Source organism: Natator depressus, chromosome 6 (assembly GCF_965152275.1).
Source record: "Natator depressus isolate rNatDep1 chromosome 6, rNatDep2.hap1, whole genome shotgun sequence".
In the NCBI taxonomy this organism is placed as follows: Eukaryota; Metazoa; Chordata; order Testudines; family Cheloniidae; genus Natator; species Natator depressus.
Window position 1 is genome coordinate 32,511,039 of NC_134239.1, and position 23,742 is coordinate 32,534,780.

At 38.8% G+C, this 23,742-nt stretch overlaps 1 protein-coding gene across 2 annotated transcripts in view; it reads left to right on the forward strand.

Annotated features, from left to right (window-relative positions):
* The window catches only part of COPB1 (COPI coat complex subunit beta 1), a 36,610-nt gene that overhangs the window by 8,526 nt on the left and 4,342 nt on the right, over positions 1–23,742 (forward strand). For both annotated transcript variants that reach the window (XM_074954958.1, XM_074954959.1), the window contains exons 3-20: positions 1,632–1,861; positions 4,422–4,591; positions 5,313–5,427; positions 6,624–6,716; positions 7,295–7,432; positions 9,152–9,271; positions 9,859–9,966; positions 10,061–10,207; positions 10,889–11,034; positions 12,275–12,371; positions 13,027–13,187; positions 14,375–14,495; positions 14,955–15,182; positions 15,338–15,517; positions 16,731–16,875; positions 18,825–18,944; positions 19,434–19,579; positions 22,830–22,919. In XM_074954958.1, coding sequence (XP_074811059.1) covers positions 1,632–1,861; positions 4,422–4,591; positions 5,313–5,427; positions 6,624–6,716; positions 7,295–7,432; positions 9,152–9,271; positions 9,859–9,966; positions 10,061–10,207; positions 10,889–11,034; positions 12,275–12,371; positions 13,027–13,187; positions 14,375–14,495; positions 14,955–15,182; positions 15,338–15,517; positions 16,731–16,875; positions 18,825–18,944; positions 19,434–19,579; positions 22,830–22,919 — 2,555 coding nt within the window. The remainder of the gene's footprint in view (positions 1–1,631; positions 1,862–4,421; positions 4,592–5,312; positions 5,428–6,623; positions 6,717–7,294; positions 7,433–9,151; positions 9,272–9,858; positions 9,967–10,060; positions 10,208–10,888; positions 11,035–12,274; positions 12,372–13,026; positions 13,188–14,374; positions 14,496–14,954; positions 15,183–15,337; positions 15,518–16,730; positions 16,876–18,824; positions 18,945–19,433; positions 19,580–22,829; positions 22,920–23,742) is intronic.

The window sequence follows — 23,742 nt, forward strand, 5'->3', positions numbered from 1 at the left end:
CCTGAGGGCATTCTGCCCCCCAAAATTAAAAATTATGCACACAATAGTTTAAAATTCTGCAAATTTTATTTGCTAAATAAATGTGCATGCTCCAGCATGATGTTGTGGAACACAGGCTACTGGCTGCACAGAGGTGGGGAATCACTGTGCATGGGACGTGGACTCAGCGATGAGGTTGCACCCAACCCTGACACAGCGCAAGGACTGGGCTTGCCCCAGAAACATCCCTTGGCTCTGCCTCTCTGTGCCAGGCACACTGCGTGTGGGCAGGCAGGCTCAGCAAGGCAGGATCCAAAGGTGGAGGAGCTTAGTGTTGGGGGGAATCCAGGTGTGGGTTGAGAGGGGTCTATGTGGGGCAGTCTGGGTGTGGGTGGCTCAGTGGGGGATCTCGATGCACAGGGGCTTGTTTAGGGGTTCTGGGTGCAACAGTAATGGGACTCCGCAGGAGGGGTCCAGGTGAAAGTGGTTGGGGCTTCGGGTGGGGAGGTCTGAGCGTAGTGGGGGAGTCTTGGTGTGGGAGGCTCAGTGGGAGGTCCAGATGCTGGGGGGAGTAGGGCTCAGTGGGATGGGGATCCAGGTGCAACTCTTTGGGGCTCAGTGGGGTGGGGATCTGGGTGCAGGTGGCTCGTCAGAGTGGTCTAGGTGCAGGGGGAGTGAGACTCATGGGGGGGTTCTGATTGCGGGGTGTGTGGCTTGGCAGGAGGGTCTGGGTATGAGGGGGTATGGATGCATGGGGGATGGAGCAGCAGCTCCCTGTAGAGGGATCCCTCCCCATGCAGCTGATGAGTGATAGGCGCAGGAAGCGGGGGGAGGGGCAGTTTGCAGAGCTTCCGGCAGCTGGGGGAGAAATCTGAGGGTGGGTCTGACCCAGCCCCAGATGTCGTGCAGGGGAAGAGGAAGTCCCATCCTCCCCTGCCCAGCCGGGACTAGCAGCTGAGCCTGGTGCAGGGTAGGAGCCACCAGCCTAGTCTTTTCCCGTCCCACTCCTCTGCCCCACAGTGATTTAAGTCTCTGCTGGCTGCCCTCAGCACCCAAAACATACTGCTGGGGAGGATTGCATGACCACTCCTGTGGCTTCCCTTTGCTTCCCCATCAAAGTCATTTTTTTGTGAGGAAGCAAAGAAGTCTGCAGGGGACATAAATTCTGTGCATACGCAGTGGTGCAGAATTCCCCCAGAAGTAATTGGTGCCTATACAAGAATGACTGCAACACCATAATGCTTTGTGATTTCCTGGTGTGAATATCGTCTGTCAGTAATGAAATTCCCTTCATTAGAGCTGTGTAGTGGAATTAACTGAGCTTCATTGGATGCTAAATTACAGCTATATTTATTAAACCTCCCATGCTCGTTTTTTATTCTCTTAAATTTAGGAGTATGAATTCATTAGCGTACTCTTTAGCACAGTCTGGTCCTGGTCTTTGACTAGGACTCCTAGATGCTATGGTAATACAAAAAAAAAAAAAATAATGTGGTGGTGTCCTGAGGGGCAAGGTTTATATTTGCTGGAGATCAATATTTCTGTTAGATTGTTTTAACAAGCCTTGATTATTTAAGTAATTCTGGGAGCGCCTGTTACTTTGTCACTTTCTGTAATTGCTGTGCTTTTGAACTCCTCCTTCCCTCTACCAGAAAAAGGAGATGTAAAGTCTAAGACAGAGGCCTTGAAGAAAGTAATTATCATGATCCTGAACGGTGAAAAACTACCTGGACTTCTGATGACTATTATTCGTTTTGTACTGCCTCTTCAAGATCATACCATCAAAAAACTGCTGTTAGTCTTTTGGGAGATAGTTCCGAAGACCACTCCGGATGGCAAACTGTTGCAAGAAATGATCCTTGTATGTGATGCCTATAGAAAGGTAAACATGTTTATTTATTCTATGTTTTTATGCCCTATCACCTTTGTATCTGATCGATCTCTACATAAAGCATATCCAGGTAATATAATATTTTGATCCAAATGAGTAGATGCACTGCATTCTTTTCCTCAGTGACCTAACCACTCTAACTTAATGGGTCAGAGTTGAGGAATCGCTAGCCGGAAGATCTGTTGCCAAGAAAATGCAAACACTTTCAGTTATGCCTAAACAAAGATGTGCACTGTCTGCTTTCCAGCAGGAGTGGAGCTGAGTGGTGAGGACCAACCCTGTTACCTTTTCCTGTGATATCTTCTCTGGGGATTAACAGTGTTGATGCAATTGTTATGAGGGAGTATAAAAGGGAGAAGTTATCTCTGAAATAACTCTGTCCTATGCTATTTAGGACTTCACAGATGGTAACCAGCACCTTCAGTTATACCTGGACATGAAATTGCAGCACACATGTCCATGTGTAATACGTAGTTATCAATTTGTCTTACCTTCTAAAAGATGGCATATGTGTCTGGTCTAGCTGGAGCATTCAGGTAGCCCTGGATAGAGTTAGTTGTATTTGTGTAGTTAAGTGCTAAAGGCATGGACTATTGTGGCATGCTCTGCATCTGAGACAAAAGGTTGTAATTTCTTGGCCAGTTGCAGATAAAAGTTGATGTTTCTGGCCATTGCTGATATCTTTTGTCTTATGTAGTGTTGTTGTAGCCATGCTGGTCTCAGGGTTTTAGAGAGACAAGGTGGGTGAGGTAATATCTTTTATTGGACCAGTTTATGTTGGTGAGAGAGACAAGTTTTCGAGCTTACAGAGACCTGAAGAACTTTATGTAAGCTCGAAAGCTTCACTCTCTCACCAACAGAAGTTGGTCCAATGAAAGATGTTACCTCACTCACCTTGTGTCTCTAATATCCTTTGTATTAATCAGATCTAGCCTGTGAGCTAGTTTTTGTCCACTCACTGGAAGTTCCAGGAAATAGCTCTGTTGAGATAATTGAAAAAGAGGCATACACCTGATCATCATAGTGGTTTTAATGTTTCCCTCTGTGGCTTGACAAACACTGAACAAAAGAGTCTTCAATTTTGCACCGTGTGGGATTCCATTGGTGAGAAACAATGAGAAAATACTGATCACTGTGACAGACAGTGGTTTCAGCACATTAGTTGCCCAATGTCAAATGTCAAAACATTTTTATAGACATTGCAAAAAAGTTTTAAGAAAGGGATTAGAAAGAAGGCAAGGCATTATAGGGGATTCCTCCCATACAAAGTGGGAGCATGAGAGAAAGCATGAAAGTACTTGTTCAGAAATGTAATGAGTGGACAGTGAAGGCTGGCATCATCGGCAGAGCAGAAGTGGGATGCCATCTCAAGATCAGTGGCATAGGTATAATAGAATCAACCTGTATTTCTGACTTTTATCCATCTTTTTTGAGGAGACTGACTGCTGACATCACTAGATTCTGTGGCGTGTCCAGGTTTGAGACCCAACTGAATATGGTCCAAAAAGGAGGATATTGGATGCTGCTAGATTTTGGCATTCTGTCACCTATCCTTCAGAAAGAGTTTAGAAATTGGCAAGTTTGTTTGAGCGGGGACCAGATCCTCCTGTGTTTAAGGGTGGTCACAACTTGCCTTCCCTCAAGGAGGCATTAATTATAGCTATCAATAAAGATCACAAACATTTTACACTTGGAGGGTCATAACTTCAGCTTGCTGAATGAGCATTTCTCTTCCAGTGCATTTGAAATTTACTGTTCTGAAACTGTCGGAAGAGACTGTACATTCATTCTTTTTTGCACTGATGTTACTGCTTTGGTGCCACTGAGACTGTCCTGAATCTGATTAACATTCACCTTGAAAAATGGTGAGAAAACTTCACTATCAGAAACATTTGACTTTGAGATCTAGTTGACAGTCTGGAATAATACAGTGGCATTGCTAGACCACACTCTTTCCAATGAAATCTTCAAATTATGAAAATATGGATAGTCGGTTACTTTTCCTTGGCTTTTTTTTAATTGCCATTTTCAACTCAGAATAATGTAGTAATGTAGTGAATCATTCAGCATGGTTGCCACTGGGTCTGAAACACTTTAGGAATTTGCTTGTTTTTGTTGATAAGGAAAAATAACTATATTGGAACCCTGCAAGTAGCAGTAAAAGCTTAAAAACTTGAGCCCAAGTAGTGTAGCAATGCCACCGAGGCGTCTGGGTGTTTACCGTTTATAACAAGTAGTACCAATCCTGCCTTCAGCTGTCTTTATGTTTTGGTTACGGACGTTCAGATTTCCCTTATTCCACTTTCTCCACTGAAGAGAGAAAGATCTGTTATCCCATATGTGGCAATGGTTCTAAATCTATATATAGGGAATAAAATAAAATCATCTCTCCTGTATTTCAATAGCTGCTAGTTTAATTACAAAGTTGAGAGTTTTTTATCAGTCATTTTAGCTCTTGTTCAGAGGGCAAATGGTTACCAACAGGGGAAATTGTAAGATGGGAAAACCTGGTATTTCAGCAAACACAAATACTTTACTTTTCTTGTTTTAGGATCTTCAGCACCCCAATGAATTTATCCGGGGTTCTACTCTTCGTTTTCTTTGCAAGCTGAAAGAAGCAGAATTACTGGAACCTTTGATGCCAGCTATTCGTGCATGTTTAGAACATCGTCACAGCTATGTGCGCAGAAATGCAGTCCTGGCAATCTACACAATTTACAGGTAAAAACTGTGAATTATTTAAACCTTTGGACCCAAGAGGCCCAGGCTAATGTCAGTGGATTTCACCTGGAAAGTCCTGATAGAAAAGGAGGCTAATATGATATTCATTGGAATTTTATTTTTGATCCTGCTTAATTCAGTAGGCTTAGAAGATATAGTACCTTTTACCACTACAGCTTTGTCAAATTTAACTAAGGCCCTGATCCTGCAAGCCACTTTGAGTGGGCAAACCTCTGCACCTGCCCAGAGCTCCACTGAAATCCGCTTAGTTTAGGTTGTTGGGAATGAAGATTGTACAGCTGCTGTGAATACATAGAAAGTGGGACAACTTTCAGCTAATTTTATTTTTATTTTTTTTTTAAATTAAGTAGTACAACTTTATGATTTAGTTATATATGCAGTAGCAGTAATGTGAAAGTTGTTCTCAAATGAAAACTTATTCAATCACACAAATACATACAAATAAACTAAAATTAAACCAAAACCATTGAGGGAGGGAGGTCTTAGTTAGCAGAGTAACAAGCAATAATTCAGTAAATATGAATGAATGGATGTAAGGAATATACACACTTTTTAACATAAGTGCACAAAGGATTTTGAACAAAAAAATAAAGATCCTTCACATTTTAAACATTTATGTAGAACACATGCAGTTAAGTATTTAGCTATATCACTCTGTTTACCTTTCTTACATTTTTCCCCCAAAATGTTTTTTTAAAAGAAACTTTGAACATCTTATACCTGATGCTCCTGAATTGATCCATGATTTCCTGGTGAATGAGAAAGATGCAAGCTGCAAAAGAAATGCATTTATGATGCTAATTCATGCAGATCAGGTAAAATTGGTTGTCCTAATTCTCTCATGGTTCTGATATTTTTCTTAAAATTATTTTTGAACATCTAGTTAATGACTGACTAACCTGTTGTTTCATTTGTTAGTGGTGTAAATTTTCAGTTTACACTTGTGCATAAAATAGGTGCAATTTAGTTAACTATGAAAATTATAAACTAGAACTGAAATATTTTTAAAGGTTTCATTGGTAGTAAAAAATACATGGTACAGAAATTTGAAGTAGGAAAGCTCTCAGGTCATGCAAAAGAATACATTTTTGAGAGGTACTGTATGCTTCGTTTCCCTGGTTATACCTTGGCTGTTTAACTTGGGGCAGAGGTAGCTGAATGTTCTATTTTGACTGAAGATAGGTTCCTGTATATCATTTACTGGTTGCTTATTCAGAATATGAATTTACACTGGCTTCCAACATTATTTTTGCAGAAACAGCTTAATAAGTAAAGCGCTAAAGTTTCCCTGGCTTCTGCGGTTCTGTCCATCTCTGTCTTGCCGGGGATTTTCAGGGTTTTTAAGAGTGTGAAATCTCTAAACATAGAGCTAATGGAGCTTTTTGTAAACAATTTGATATGGCAGATGTTTTAATACAACAAATATGCCTCGATGCCTCCCTTTAATTAAAGACCGTTCATAGATTTGGGAAGTATTTGGAAATGTTGAAGAAGAAGAATAAGGTAAGTGAGGCCTTAACACCTCTCTGTTTTCAAACGATGCAGTCCCCTTATGTGGAAGGGAGATACACTGGCACTGAGAGGCATAATCATTTTTAGCCGTATGAAGATTTGCCACATTACCTACCATTTTGTAACTTATATTAGCTATTTATTTCTCAAATGACATTTGCAATCTTGGCTCAGAAGCCTTTTGCCTCATTTGCTCAAAAATTGAAATATTTGTTATGCAGCAATAATGTTTTGGTTATAAGGGGTTTTGACCTATTTGCTTGGTTGGTGGCAAACAATTGTGTGAAGATAATGCTCTTTAGGGCCTAAATGAATTCATTATTTTATAATTTTATTTTTGTATATTGTTTTATGGGCTGTTCTAAAAGTGTAAGTTGAATGTAGCAGAAGGAATAATCTGTGCTTTTTATTTTTATATTGTGATCATTTTGTTAAGTTTTAATACAGATTCTAGTCTTTCAAGTAATCTGAATGGTTTGTTTTTATTTTATTTCCATAGGATCGAGCTTTGGATTATTTGAGTACCTGCATTGACCAAGTCCAGACATTTGGTGACATTCTTCAGCTGGTTATTGTTGAACTAATTTACAAGGTATGGGGAAATGACTGCAGTCATTTAAACAAATGTGTGTTTTCACTCTATTTTGAAAAAATACAGTTCAGAAAGGTTGGCTGGATAGTGAGATGTTTTATAACTAGAAATCTAGTCTTAAATGAGCAGGTAGTCCATTTGGGAATGATGACTCATTGTTTAGCTGAACTGGATATAATTTCTCTTAAAAGCAATGGACTGGTCAAGCTTAGAAGGTGCAAGCTAATGCAATGAAATTTCCACACATCTGATTTGCTTTAACCTGGACTGGGAATAAGTATGTTTTTGTTTTCTGTGTTTTTTCCCTCTTTTATTTATGGAGTACCCCATACAACTAGCTAGTGCAGGACATTCTTTACAAGTTGAGATTTTAAGAGGTGTATAATACTCTCTTAGTTCATATTGCTTGGTTCCAATCAACCTAGACTGAGGGGCTCTTATCCTCAAACAAGGTCATTCCTGTTTTTCACTGCCTCCTGCAGTGAGGCAATTAAGGAGATAAACTAGAGTTCTTGTATTTTTAAAATAGCTTTTTATTTTTCTTCAGTATGCTTTCCATCTATTGTTTTCTCATCTAGGTCTGCCATGCTAATCCATCAGAAAGAGCTCGATTTATACGCTGTATTTACAACTTATTGCAATCATCTAGTCCTGCAGTAAAATATGAAGCAGCAGGAACACTAGTTACACTCTCCAGTGCACCAACAGCAATCAAGGTATTGCAGTGATTTATGATGTTTAAGAATGCTTTAATAACTTCTCTACATTACACTGGGTTAGCATACATTACAGTTTAACATGTGTAATGTCTGAAAGATTGACGTTCTTTGTTGCATGACTGTTTTGCCACTAGACAAATGACTCAACCATCTTGTGACTATCTCTCTTTTCAATGGTTGGCTAAAGTGAGCCTCTGGATGTCACTGGCCAGTAGGAAACGAGTTGGTGGTCTCTATCCAATTGTCAGTGGACAGATGTAAACATTACACAAACCACCTCCACAGTTGATACTAACTTGCAGTCTTCTTGGCAATGAAGCCAAGTGCTGCATAGTAACAGAGACTAAATTACGCTCTCATCCATAGTTGTGGTCCTTTTAGGTCAGGACTGAAGTCTGTTAATGGGACAAGGAAGGTTTGAGCAATCGTATGCTGTTGCTGGCTTTTCTGTGCCCATTTTGTGGGTAAACAGAAGTCTGTGATGTAAAGGGCAGTCAGCCTGACACTATATAGTATCAAAAAATAAAAAAACTCTACCTTGAATGGTACCTTACAGTATGTGCTAACTACTTATGCTAAACAATTTGCATATGCTGGGCTTGCATTTTGCTGTGACCCTGGGCATACCTTTCCCAGAGCTGAAGAAGAGCTCGGTGTGGCTTGAAAGCATATCTCTCTCACAAACAGAAGTTGGTCCAATAAAAGATATTACCCCTCCAACCTTGTCACTCTACTATAGTTTCAAAGTCAAGTGAAGTATTCATTCTTTTATGTTCTTGCTGCAGTGCAGTCACTTTTGCTAAATGAGATATGATAGTTAGAATGCGTGTAATTAAAACCATACTTAAAACAGCAACAAGTATTAGCATATCTGGTTTGGTTTTAGTCTATTGTGGAGACCCAAATTTTGTAGAACTCAGTGGGAGTCTTTCTGTTCATTTCATTGAGCTTTGGATCAGGTCTGTGTACTATAAGCTGGCCTCAGCATTATTTTTTTTTTTTAAATTTGCTGTTTAATTTTTGTCATGAACTTGCAGAACATGTTGGGATATCCTAATGGTATGATTTTTATGTGAGGGTTCTGTACCTACACAAGTAGCTTCATTGAAGTAGGCCAGCCTGTGTAGGTATGGGTTACTCATTTGAGTAAAGCTTGCAAGAGTGGCTCCTTAACGTGCAGCTGAACACATTATATATTCTGTTTATTTCATCTTTTTGGAACAGGGAACTGTAGAAACAGACCCTATCTTGAGCCTGTAAAATTTGTGGTGTGAGTATAAATCATGTGTTATGGCTGGTGAGATTTCCTTTGGAGCTGGAAGAACAAAACTAATTTAGATGAGCTTTCTACCTCACCATTGCCTTTACAACTTTCTGAAGTTGGATGCTAGTGTAAAAAAAATTCTGGGTATTTCTGGCCAGCGTCTCTGCTCAATAGGTAAAACTGCCTTGTAGCAAACAAAAGGCTACCAGTAATGTGTCATCAGGTGAGCCCTAAATTGGAAAACGGTTCCAGCAATGAAATCCTAGAAAACTGTTCAGCTGCCTAGTTTCTTTTACATATCATTAAAATAACCCCTCATGTTTCTAGAGTGTGTTCCTTCATTGGATTTCCCCCGGGAATTGGTGGTTCCTAGAAATAGTTGTTCTTATCTTTCCCACAGTATCTAAAATTTTTTGAAAAAATGCTTTCACTCTTTTTTTATTATTATTTAGGCAGCAGCTCAGTGTTACATTGACTTGATTATTAAAGAGAGTGATAACAATGTGAAACTGATTGTACTGGATCGTTTGATTGAGCTGAAAGAGCATCCTGCTCATGAACGAGTGTTACAAGTAAGTGCCCTACCGTTGTTTTTTGTTCGCCCTGGGAAACCTATTTTGGATTTTACTTTAACTAAAATAAAAATAAAATTCTGTCATTATGGTAAGAAAAAATAATGTACTTTCAACATTTAAAATAATTGGTGTGTTTATGAAATGCTGCTGAACAGTATTTTGTTTAGGTCTAGTTTTACTCGATAGCATGAGAAGTAACAGTGATATGGGGTGACTTTTTTGGAAACTTCAATGATTCGGTTTGTTTGAAAAATGCTACATAAAATTACAGCATATTAGACAAATATTTTAAATTTGCTTCATGAACAGTCAGGCTTCAGATGCTAATCTCAAAACAGGAAAAAAAAGTTAAAAAAAATCTTAATGGAGACTAAGAATCATTTTACCATTATACTTTTCTGTCAATATGCTATACACAACTTACACATCTTTTTTAACCATCTCTTCAGTAATTCTGTACTATAGATTTGAATTTGTATATTTGCACAAAAAAGAAAAGACTTAATTAAAGCAAGAAAAATATTTTTTTTGTCTGACTAAATGTTGGTTTTGAAACTTAAATTAAGTGTGTTAATTGATTTCAGGATCTGGTTATGGACATACTGAGAGTGCTGAGTACTCCAGATTTAGAAGTGCGCAAGAAAACCCTTCAGTTAGCTCTGGATCTTGTATCTTCTAGAAATGTGGAAGAGGTAAATACGTATTTTTTGTGTGTGTGCTTTCATTCTAGCTTGTTCTTCAGTGAAGCGCATGATTCCATTGAAACTTATTTGATATGTTTTATAGCTGGTGATTGTTTTGAAGAAAGAAGTGATTAAAACAAACAATGTGACAGAGCATGAAGATACTGACAAATACAGGCAGTTGCTTGTTCGGACACTGCATTCCTGCAGTGTTCGGTTTCCAGATATGGCTGCAAATGTTATTCCTGTGGTATGCAAGTATTTAATTATATTTACAGTAAATGTGTTTTAACTGATCTCCAAAATCCTTGCTACTTTCTCCAAGAAAATAACTGAAGCTGAGATCTTACCTTTTAATATCTTCTTTGTAATGGTGCTATTGTAAATTATACTTTTATTACCCTAAAAAGTTTAGGGCTTCTTTGTTATTTGCAGGTTACCCATCTTCTATACGTTTTATTTTTTGCAAAAAATAAAACAAAACAAAAACCACCAAAAAAACCCAAAACATTTTACTGTTCTTGATGAACGCGAACTGCAATTTTTTATTTTTTTTATCGGTATACAGTAACCCATGCAAATAGAAAAAATGTTTCAAGGTGCTTATTTATTGGAATGCACAAGTTTTGTTTGAATAAAGTATGAAAGCATGAATTCTTTGATCTCTGGGAATGAATATAAAAGATATATAGTTCGTACTCTTTATTCTTCTGAATTAGTAGAGAGAACTGTAGGGTACCTCAACCTTAAATCAGTTTGACATCCGTTTGCAAATGACATGCAAAATACTATATTCCCTTCTGTTTCTTGTCCTTGTTCCTTCTGTTGCTGTTCAGCACTGGGTGCTGTAATAGTTCTTGTAAAACTTGTGACCATTTAAAATTATGTAACTGTGCTGTTTGAGCTCATGTTCACTCCTGTTTTGTCCTAGCTGATGGAGTTCCTAAGTGATAATAATGAAGCTGCAGCTGCTGATGTCTTGGAATTTGTGCGTGAAGCAATTCAGCGGTTTGATAATCTCAGACTACTTATTGTTGAGAAGATGCTGGAAGTCTTTCATGCCATTAAAACTGTCAAGTAGGTTTAAAATATTTTTAAAGAGTACACTGCACATTAACTAAATTTAAGAATTTTCATGCACTTTGAAACTGTTTGAAAGGAGAAATTAGATGAGAGAATTTTATTTTGAGCAAACTTCAGAGTAGAGTCATCCCTATTTAAATTGAATTTATATTTGCCAGGAAATTATTTCTGGGGAATTTCTTTCCCTCCAAATTTCTATGAAAAACATATTGAATTCATATCGCATTGAGTGAGGAACATTGACTTAATAAATCTCATTTTTATGATGCAGTTGTTAGTTGTTTGCTTTGCATTTACTAGACGGCAGAATTGATAATGAAGGCTAAATCTAAAATGTTGTGTCTGTTAAAATAACCTAGTGTTGCTAAGGGATGACCACAACATGATTTTAAATGCATTTGAAGGAAACTAGAAATTGCTTATTGTATGTTACCAGAGAACTCCCTGTAAAAGAATTCCAATCCACATAGCAGAATATGAAATAAGTGGTGGCTGCAAGGAGTCCACGCTTCCTTTGCAGGGCACTAAAAATTTAGTATTCCGATGGACCAGCAGAGCTTCAGTCATAGCAGAAGTAATCACGTTTTTTCCTATTATATTATACCACTTTTATTATTGTGATACCCAATGCACATCTGAATCATAACTTCATTACAATCCAGATCAAATTGTAACTTCCTATTGGGCAGGAGATGGACTAAATTGAACAACTGGGGATTGTTCATCCACAATACCTGTTTTGATTGAAATCTTCCTAGAATATATTTTTCCTTATTGACCTGATAAAATCTGACCCAATTTCAGTGTGTATGGTTTATTAGAAACATCACAACTGACCTCATAATAACATCGCGGTTCAGCTAAGCATTTGTAAAGTGTTGGAATTGAATTTACAGATGTTAAGATTAATGTAGCTGGGAATAAATCCTTAGCAGAAAACTCTCCTTGTATAGTTATTTTAATTTGAATATTGAGTTTGTAATTATACAATGGGATAGGATAGCAGTGCCAAAAAACTGATTGTCTTGACCAGTCACATTATATATTTTTTAGCTTGTTGCATACTGTAAGCACAATGTGTTTTCTTTTCTTCATGCTGTAACTCATAGCCCTATGAAGCTGTTCAGTGTAGCACTTCCTCATTGTGCATTAGAGCTCAATGGAAAAATCATTACCCATAGTGCTAGTTTCAGTAGTGCTTGAAAACATGCCTTAATTATGTTTCTTATCTCAGGATTTACAGGGGAGCTTTGTGGATCCTTGGAGAATATTGCAGCACAAAGGAAGATATACAAAGTGTAATGACAGAAGTCCGCAGGTCGCTGGGAGAGGTATGTGTATATTGTCTAAAAAACTTTCTGCTTTTATTTTTATATGTAATGTGTTTCAAGAGAAGATTTAAAAAGTCATATAAGATGCAATAGTATTTTGAACTTCAAGACTTTTGCAGGCTCTGTCATGTGTAGTCTTACTCTAGAGCAAAAATTATTGATGACCTCATGCATCAATATTTACTTCTGATAAACTCGTAAACCATCATCGTATACTCCAAGGAAGCAATATCTGATGATCTCATTGTCAGAACAGGAAACAAGAATCCTTATTGGGAAAGAATACGACAAATTTGAAATTATAGGGTACAACTTGACTAGTGTGTGTCTGCTTACAAATGGGGAGTACATGAGGTTTTAATTTGTAAAAGGCATCCAAGACAGTATAGTGGGGGCAAGGCTTATTCCTGTTTTGGGATGAACTCCTGGGTACATTAACACCCCCTTCAAGAAGAAATTGAAAAAAATTCTCCAAATTATTATGCTGTAATTGACCTTTCCCTGTTGAAAAGGTGGAGAATCTGAGGAAAGTGACAACACTTGTATGAAAAAAAGGCTGCTTTCCTTAAAACAAAAAGATTGTCTTTATATTCAAATTCTTTACTGAATTCTTTGTTAATTTAGCATATATTTAATGTCTCCTGTTCATTGTCAGATCCCAATAGTGGAATCTGAAATAAAGAAAGAAGCTGGTGATCTGAAACCAGAAGAGGAGGTGACTGTGGGTCCAACCCAAAAATTGGTGACGGAGATGGGCACCTATGCTACACAGAGTGCCCTCAGTAGTTCACGACCTGCCAAAAAGGAAGAAGATAGGTAACTAGGCATTTTATATTTTACTAGTGGTAGCTACATTAAAAATGGTTAGAACTCTAAAGCCTTTCCAGAATTCTTCTCTGTCTGAAAAGGAACTTCTGCACGTGTTCTTTAGCTAAACTTTTCTTCCTAGGAGAGGGTTTTGGTGTGTGTTATGAAACATTCATTTGCTTTATTGCCCCTCAATATCCTTCTTTCTTATGTCAATCTCCAATAGCAAACTTGTGTCTATTACCCCTTTAGTTCTTACATGTGCACACAAAACAGGGTGGATTGATACTTGTCCAAAATGTGGTGCTGTAGCAGCAACAGCCACATTTTCTAGTTGTTTCCACTTTTCCAGAAAACAGTGTTTTTTTTCTGGAATCCATTTTTCTGTGATAGACTGATCTAGTTTAATATTTTCTTTTAATCTTGGGTTGGTCTGTAGCTTTATGATGTGGACTGGCAGTGGAAATCTGAGAGTTTTTTCTTCTATTATATTTTCCACTTTCTCTCTTCTCTTCTGTCATTCTCTTTCTTTGTTTCTTCCATTTTTCTCCATGATTTTATCCATAAGTCTTATTATTCTTTGCTTTTCTGTTTTAGTCTCTCCCTCTGTTTGGTGCTGAATTAATACCTGAGCTTTATGGTAAAGATCATTGCCCTATTGAAGGCTATTATCTTCCAGATAATACTTTGACCACTTGTGATCTTTAGTCAACACATGGCACTTCTTGTAAAATTAATTGTTAACTCTGATGTACTGGCCAAATTCCAATTTGGGTAAATTACATTCTGTCTACCTAAATTTCCCCGTCGATTTTAATTGTGTATGGTGTTTGTCACTTGTTACCTAAATTACTGCTTAATGTTCCTGTGCTCTGGTAAACAGTTGCATGTTCTATCTCACTGGTGGATGAAAAGATTACTCTTATCTACTTCACAGTTATTTTGTGGCTTAAGTAGCTCACACTGGTACAGAGCTGTGAGATCCTTTAATGATAAAAGTAAAAGTTGTCCTTTATTCTTTCCACTTCCCGTCTCACTGCCAGTGTATGTAAAACTTCACTGAGTCTCTTGAGACCTTCCAAACTGTCTGTACAACACTGATCTCACAATATGAGAGCTAAAGTAAAGTATGGAAAAAAGGAGGATGGAGACAATGTCTTCCAAAACTAACCCCTCATGATTGACTTTCTTTGCAGACCTCCATTACGAGGATTTTTGCTGGATGGGGATTTCTTTGTTGCTGCTTCCCTTGCCACAACTTTGACTAAGATTGCTCTACGCTATATGGCTCTTGTTCAGGAAAAGAAAAAACAAAATGTAAGTCATATTTCCTCTGGCAGTTCTTACAGATCTGATCATAAGCTTTTGAGAGAGGCCCAAAAATGAAATGCCTAAATTCCTTGAGTTTTTGATAGATAATAATTAATCTAGTCCCAAATAGAATCATAGAAGATTAGGGTTGGAAGAGACCTCAGGAGGTCATCTATTCCAACCCCCTGCTCTCAAAGCAGGACCAACCCCAACTAAATCAGTTGGGAATCAAAGCAACATCAACCTCAACTAAATATTTCTTACTACTTTCCAACTCGTATGACTGGCAGGTCTCTTGGGATCTAAGCGACGAGTCCCTGACACAAATCATCTTACCTACTGGGATATCGTTTTAATTTTTAACCATATTTTAAACTTGAAGGTGAATACAAATTTAAATATTTCTACAATTTTAAGGCTATGTAAGATTTAATAACCCCTTTCCTCTCTCCTTTCCACCTTTAGTCTTTTATTGCTGAGGCTATGTTGCTAATGGCCACTATTCTCCATTTGGGTAAGTCCTCTCTTCCCAAGAAGCCAATTACGGATGATGATGTGGATCGTATCTCCCTATGTCTGAAGGTTTTGTCAGAGTGTTCTCCTCTAATGAATGATATTTTCAACAAGGAGTGCAGACAGTCCCTTTCTCATATGCTGTCAGCTAAACTAGAAGAGGAGAAACTTTCTCAGAAGGTGAGATATTGTAAATTTCATTGTGTAATCTTAAACTTTTGGGTGCTTGAATTTTGAAGAAAGCTCACATCCAGGAATACTCCAGGAGCTGCATAAAGTTCAATACTTCAGTGTACGTTAGAAGATAGAATTAATATTTTGCTTTCTTACCACAGAAAGAGTCAGAGAAGAGGAATGTGACAGTTCAGCCAGATGACCCCATTTCCTTCATGCAGCTTACTGCTAAAAATGAAATGAACTCAAAGGAAGACCAATTTCAGCTGAGCCTTCTGGCAGCAATGGGGACCACGCAAAGAAAAGAAGCTGCTGATCCCTTGGCATCCAAACTCAACAAGGTAATGTATAATTCAGTATCTTATTTCTGTAAGGGTATTACTCACACCTAGTGTCAAACGTTGACAGTTGGGTTTGTGGGGGCTAAGGAACCTAATTAAGCTCATCATATCTGAAGAGTTCAGTTAGGTTTCCTTGTTGGAGAGGAAGGTGGGGGGTCCTGAGAGGTAATGAATCCTTTTGTCCCTGTGCTTCGTGATGCTCTCTTGGCCCCATAGGGTGGGGAAGGTGGGAATTGGAGAAGGGAAACCAGGAGGCGGTGAGGTGGTGCAATGTTTGTTGGATGGCTCAAGAGCCAAGTAAGGTTTATTAGAGCGGTGGGAGGACGACGACAGGGAGTGCCATGGAATGAAGAACCTGTTCCTTCCTCCCCGTATCCTGAGGCTCTTTTGGCTCCATGCAGTATTTTTTTGCTTCAGTTTCCTGCCTTCTAGTCCCCAGAAGCCATTCAGGAGGGTTCAAGGGAAAGAACCCCTACTTCGCTACCCACTCTGGGGACTAGGAAGCAGAAATATCTTTAAAAAATCAAAAATGAACCAAAAACCTAAGAAAATTCCCAGAGAAGACGACTTTCCAATATTTGGTTTTCGTTCAGTTTAATCATAACTTAGCATTTCCTGGGTTTCTAATGTTTGCTTTTTTACAAAATAACTAACATTATTGTAAGTTGGAAGGGCAGGGATTCTATGGTTTAGAGTTTTTTTTGTTTGTTTTTTTTAAAATCCTTAAGGGTCTGATATGTATTCTGAACTTTAACTTACATTTAACAAAATCAAGTGTATGCATATGGTGGGGGTGGGGTGCCTGTTGCCTATTTAGTTAATCTTTTCATACCTGAAGACCCTCTCTTAACAGTGAAATTTATGAACTTTTAATGGTTCTTAAATTGATTACTTTAAAAAAAATCATTAATCAGTTTGTTGACCAAGCTTCTGTTGATAGGATGAAGAGTTAGTTTTTTCAGGGGTGGGCAGGGGTTTAAATACAAAAATAATAAGCTAATAGTATAAAGCTAATAGTATAAAACTCTTCTTTGTACAGATCTCTTGTTTAATTTTCAGTTTTGTCTTAGACTACCACTCTTATCTGTCTTACTCAATATTTTCTCTTTTTATATTGTTCCATCTCTATACTTGTGTGACCATGTTCAACATTTTAAACTGACAATGGGGAAAGATACTTCAATAATTTGTGTTAATTTTCTTTCCTTGACAGGTTACTCAGTTGACAGGTTTCTCAGATCCTGTCTATGCAGAAGCATATGTTCATGTCAACCAGTATGATATTGTATTGGATGTGCTTGTAGTAAACCAGACCAGTGATACTTTGCAGAACTGCACATTAGAACTAGCCACACTAGGTAAGGAATAATCTAGTGCAACAAGAATATTTGTTGATATAATTAGGTCTGAAATTAAGCAGTGGACATTGTTGAAGTACAAGAAGTTGCATCTCATATTATAAATGCCTAAAGAATTGTTTAATAAAACTGACTACTTACAATCTTAAAAGGTATTTTAAAATGCCTTTTAAAGAATTGATTTTTCATGGACCAAGTGAACTTTTTTCTGCTGGTACTGATAATGTGATCATGTACCTCTACGCAAAATATTTCTGTATCTGGTTTCACACTTACTTTTGTCACACTTCAGTTAGAAAAATAGCTTAATTTTTTATTTAGTTTTTTCCCTCTAGAAACATTAGCACTTCCTCTGATCTGCCCCGTTCTGTTTGCGGTGCTCCCAGGGTGCTAAGGACACTGAATCCAGCCTAACATTGTCAGCATGGGGGAGTCCCCAGTGAGCATACATAAAGCCAGTCTAGCTGGCTCCTGAACCCTTTTCCCTCCCAGCTCCAAGTACAGAGAGCGGTCAGGAGTGTGTCTAGATGGTAGGAGGAGTGGCTGAAGAGCATCGTGCTGCAGCTCTGCTCAGCTGATAGGGTTCCCTTAGGGAATGTTGATCACAGATGCATGATAGAGCAGCCCCAAGGCTGCTTTACCCTGCTCCTGGGCCAGAACTAGAGCAGAGAATTGGGGAACTATAACCAACTTCTGGGCAGCCTTCTTTCTGTGCTTGCTTCACAGTCAGCGTTAAGGCAGTGTGGGGAAACTTGGACTGCTGTTGCACGTTTTATCTGCTCTGTGGATGAATAAGGGACCTAGACAGTTCCATCACCTTTCATAAGCACGAAATTCAGACTAAAATTTGAAAAAAATATCAGAATAGGCACATGACTTGAATTTCACATGGAGGCTGCAGTGTATGTGTCAAAAGTTTTTTTTTTTTTTTTTCTGTCTTTATTTTCCTTCACATCAGTTTTATACAATTGAATATATTGATATTATAGACCAGTGGTTCCCAACTTGGGCTCCGCGAGCCCTGATACCTTGCGGGGCAGAAGCTCCAAGCCCATGGACAGTGTTGGGGGCAGCATCACACCTCCCCACTTCCTCCTCCTGTCCCACCACCTGGCCAGGTCAGAGTCAAGAAGCAGAGTCTGGCTTGTGCCATGGAGCAGGCAACCACGGCACTCCCCCATCTCCTCCTCCTGCTGGTTACTGGGGCTGCAGCTGCTCCTCAGCTCCCAGCCTCCTCTGACTGCTCATGCAGCCAGTAAGAGCCACCTAGTCAGTTGATCCAGCTCCGTGGCTGGCAGAGCCCTCAGGGAGCAGTGACCGAAGGCGAAGACCCTCCCAGCAAACAGCCCATATCTACCCCTCTTCATGCACCCTGAGCTACACCTCTGCCTGCACACTGAGCTATACCCCTGCTTGCACACAGTCCCTAGTTAGCCCCTCCGTGCACAGTTTCAAACTTTTTGAGCTGAGCTCCCCCTCTTTGAGTTACATTTGGTTGCGCACCCACCCACTCAGACAGGCTGGGTGGCCTGCTGAGGTGGGTCAGGGGGTGGAGGTGGTGCTCCCTACCCAGGCCCCGCCATGCAGTGCTGGCCCAAGCCCTGGTGGGCCCTGCCCGCTCCCAAAAATAGAAGTTAAAGTGTGCCTATGCCCAAGGCCACCCTCCCTGCCCAGTGGCCAAAGCCCAGCGTCATTTGACTTCAGTGGGCTTTGAATCAGGCCATTAATGTTTTAATTAACCTTTACATTTAATATGTAAATTTCATTAGTGCTTCAGCTGTCAAATATGTTGGTTCAATGTGTTTACAATTTATTGACTTTATGGCAATTTTGGTAAGATTTTAGAATTCAGATCAGAAATGGTAATCTGCTGTGTCCTGAAACAAATTTTAATTGGACTTTATCTTCTGTCTGTTCGTAAACTTTTCTTTCAAATTTTTTTTAAACAGGTGACTTGAAATTAGTGGAAAAGCCATCTCCTTTGACGCTTGCTCCTCATGATTTTGCAAACATTAAGGCTAATGTCAAAGTAGCCTCAACAGAAAATGGTATCATTTTTGGTAATATTGGTGAGTAGACAATTCTGTGTGCAACCTTAAAAAAATTAGAATACGGAACTTTCTGTAGAAAAGTAGAATTGTTTTAAAAAGCATTTAATGCTGGCAGATAAGTGAAATGTGTTCTACAAGATAGGAACGTTTTACTGCTGGATTTAAAAAAAATTATGAATGTAATATTTTTATATATACTATTTTTTAAAAAGCATGCTGGTGTAACGCAATGTCTGTGGGTGGTCAGCAGTGGGGATTGAGCCGAAGACTCTTTGGATCTAAAAGCATGAGCCTCTTCTGCCTGAGCTAAAAGACCCACACCTGTTAGTTCAAAGGGTGTAGGAGATTTTGAAACATCTGGGATCCAGCCACTAGAAGAGGACAGAGATCAACACTCTGCATGTGTTGGTTATACTGACAGATCGCACTTGAATGCTTATTTTGTGTTGACAGTTCTGTAGCCACTTTCAATTTGTAAACCTGAGGTTTGTTGTTTCTTGTTTGTAGTGTATGATGTATCTGGAGCAGCCAGTGACAGAAACTGTGTTGTCCTCAGTGATATTCATATTGACATCATGGATTACATCCAGCCTGCTTCTTGTACTGATGCAGAGTTCCGCCAGATGTGGGCAGAATTTGAATGGGAAAACAAAGTTAGTTCTTTTGGTGGTGATCTGTTTGCCTAGCTTTACACTCGTACCTTATCTCAACAGTTTTGCAACTAAAACCATCACTGAAAAATGATTTCTGTTACTGTAGGTGCTTCTGTAACATATTGGTTATTTTTACTTAACCCAAGCTTCATTTTAAAACTAGAAGGTTGCAGCTGTTTCCATTCTGCAGATAGCTTGCCCTATATAAGTTAGTGTACCGTTGTCTTCTGCCAAACTTCATCATTTGAAAAGCTGCTCCAGGATTTGAAAGGAAGTCTCTAAGCTGTAAAATATGTAGATCATTGGTTTTAAAAGTCTCATTCTTCTGTTGGTTTCCTGTCACTTGTTTACTGAAGCCAGGCCTTGCTTTATGTCTGAGGTGCATGTAGAGCTTTACCTCCAATCCAAGGGAGGCTCAATTGCAGCTGCAAAAATTGGCTCAAAGGTGGTGCAGTATAGCGTATGAAGCCTGTCACTTATTTTTGTGGACATGGCAGAAATCTTTACAAGCTCAGAGTATTTCAGGTTTCAGAGAATCATAGAAACATAGGGCTGGAAGGGACCTCAAGAAGTTATCAAGTCCAGGCATCTATGCTGAGCCAGGAACAAGGAAATCCAGACCATCCATGATAGGTGTTTGTCCAACAAGTTCTTAAAACCTCCGGTGATATGGTTTCCACAACCTCACCTGGAACCCTATTTCAGGGCTTAAGTACAGTTATAGTAAGAAAGTTTTCTTAATATCTAACTTAAATCTCCCTTGTTGTAGATTAAGTTTATAACTTGTTGTTTTACCTTCTGTGGACATGGAGAATAATAGATTACAATCCTTTTTATGGCAGCCCTTAACATATTTAAAGACTGTCAGGTCTCCCCACAGTCTTCTTTCCTCAAGATTAAATATGCCCAGTTTGTTTAACTTTTCCTTATAGGTCAAGTTTTCTAAACCTTTTATCATTTTTGTTGCTGTCCTCTGTTTGATCACATCTTTCCTGAAGTGTGGTGCCCAGAATTGGGTGTCATACTCTAGGTAAGGCCTCACCATCGCCGAGTGGAGTGGGACAGTTACCTCCCTTGTCTTACATATGACACTCCTGTTAATGTGCCCGAGAATATGAGCCTATTTTGCGGGGGCATCACACTGTTGGCTCATATTCAATTTGTAATCTGCCCCAGATCCTTTTTCACAGTATTGCTTCCTAGTCAGTTATTCCCCATTTTGGAGTTGTGCATTTGATTTTTCCTTCCTAAGTGACGTACTTTGCACTTCTGTTTATTGAATTTTGTCTTGTTGGTTTCAGACCAATTCTCCCATTTTTTGAGGCAGGTTTGAGTTCTAATGCTGTCCTCCCAAGTACTTTCAAACCCCCCCCCCCGGCCCCAAACTTAGAACCCCTCCCTGCCTATTTATAAGGCTATTCTCCACTCCATTATCCAAGTTATTAATGAAAATATTGAATAGTACTGGACCCAGGACTGGCCCCTGCAGGACCACCTAGACTTGCCCTCCCAATTTGACAGCAAATCATGAATAATTACTTTTTGAGAATCATCTTCCAACCATTTTATAATAATTTAATCTTGAATGTATTTCCATAGTTTGCTTGTGGGAGTATCACGTGGGACTGTATCAAAAGCCTTGCTTAGATCAAAATATATCCTGTTTACTGCTATCCAACAGGCCAGTAACCCTGTCAAAGAGTGGAATTAATTTGCATGTGATACGCACATCAAATTGGGCAACTCATTAGGGTCATGACATAGAAAAAATCTGTCCAATCCCAGTCTGTAATACAGCAAATTACAATTGTACCCAACTAAAATGAATGCTCACATACTTTTCAGGCAGATCTTTTTCCCCAGTTTTTTTCTTTTCCCCCTACTCCCTCTAAATTTCTTCTGTCTGGTAATAAGAGTCTAAACACTGGGGCTGGGAACTCCCCTAGTCCAAATGGTAGATCTTTAGCCCTCTTCTGTTAGCACAGGCAGTGTCTGAGCTGGCCCAAGAGCAACTTCAAAGCGATTGGTTTCTGTATTTGGCTGTTGTGGCAGCTGCACCCTTCTCCGTGGGCACTGCTTTTCAGCAAGTACTTGGATTTTTTGGCAAGGTTTGATCCAAGGTCATATTTTTTTGTGTAAGCTTTGATGTACTAGGGCAGCCATCATAAAAAGATCTTTGAGAGGAGGCTGTGTGGTGTGTTTCCTGGAATATTGAGGCCATAGAGCCCTCCGTACTTGTGTCCTTTCCCTTCCTCACTCCCCTTGACTTCATCATCCAGTTTGTCTGAGAGTTCCTTCCCTGGGTCTTGAGCCTCGAGTAATCCTAGATCTACAAGATATGAGATCTAGCAAAGGCAGTTTGATTCTGGTATGGGAAAGCTTCTAGCAATGAAAGAAGGAAAAATGCATGCACACTCACTCTCACTGCTCCACACAACCTTTCTTGCAGTAACTTGACCTCCGGTGCAGTTCTACCTGACCCAGGGTTTTGTTGGCCAATTAGCATAGTAAACCCCTTCTCCCAAGGAGTTTAAAGTAAACACCTAAAGCCTCCCTTGCCTCTCAGACATATAAAACAGGTCCTGACCACTTGTAGTCATTAAAGTTCCAATGCCACTTTAAGAGTATTAAGTTTTTGTGTCTTTTCCAAATTTCTGCTCTAATTATGATCATCCTACCTACATTCCTCTAGCAATTTCAGCTGGATACAATGCTCTTCTTCACTTTGTCCTAAACTGTCTCAGTATCATTGTACAGTGTTGAACAGTATCATAGTACACTATTGAATGGCTGCTTTTTTCAAGGGGTGGTTGTATTTCATTGAAGGGCGAAGTAACTTCTAGCGTTGGTCAGTCAGAGAAAAGCTACTGGACTACATGTATCTTTGATTTGTTCTGGTGTGGTAATTCAAATGTACACATTTAGCCTGTAACTAGACTTGAAGCAACCATTCAAGATATAGACTCTTTCCACATGTTAGCAAAGTACGATGTACACTTATTCTGACTAATTTTTAAATATGTGGTAGAAAGTAAGAGGCCATTCCTACTTACCCCCTGGATGGTGGAAGATGAAACCTTTATGTAAGATTCTCCAATATAAAAGGACTTACAGCCGTCAACAAGTACAGTATGCTACTACAGGATAAATGATAGTGACGCTTTCTTTTTCATAGTCCTAGAACAAAAATTATTTAAAACATGTCAGAGAAGCTGATGAAAATGATCACACCTTGTTCTTTTTCTTGAAGGTTACAGTTAATACAAACATCATTGATCTAAATGAATACTTACAGCACATACTAAAATCAACCAACATGAAATGCCTTACCCCAGAGAAGGTAAGATACTTGCTGAAAATTCTTCAAGCACTTTTTAAACTGGAGTAAAATTACTGTGCAAGTATAAATAGACTTGGATTCCAAAATATAGCATTTTTTTTCTCCCTTCTTGAATTCTTCTTGGGCATTGATTGCACTATTTGAATAATGTAGAGTTATTCTAACTTTGCAAGACACATGTTGCATAGGATAAATTTCTGAGAACTCTCATCAGATATATTTATATATTTAAAAAATTAACAAACAGACTCACTCCTACACACACTTGTCCCTCTAGAGAGAGGATGAGAAAACAAACGTTACACAACAGATGTATAGTCCAGTTGCTTAATTCACTACTGGAAGGCACTCAGATACTGATGATGTTGAACGTAGTGTAGGAACCTATATAGAATAGTATTTTCCAGTGCCCTTTTTGGGGTTTGTGTTCTTTAGATTATTTACCTGGTCTAGTTTCTAAATTTATAAACCTCCACCAATTTTATAGATGTTTGTTTAGTCTGGAAGATTTTAGTATTTTTTAGTATTTAATACACTTTAGAAATGTATGCTCTAAGAAATCTAAAAGGAAATTCATGTTAACTGGGTCGTTTTCAAATAGTTTCTTGCTTTAGCTGAGCAAGAAGCAGTTAATAAAATGTCAGCTAACGTATCTGCTTCAGAATGGTCAGCACAATTTTTTTTCAATAGGTCAAGACTTCCTTCCTTTCAGTAGGAATTAATCTTTCTTAAAGCCTTTTTGCTATGCATTACCTCAGAGCCTGAAAATGCCAGTTATGTCTTGTTTAAATGACTTGATTAAATCTCTGTCAGTTTTCATTTT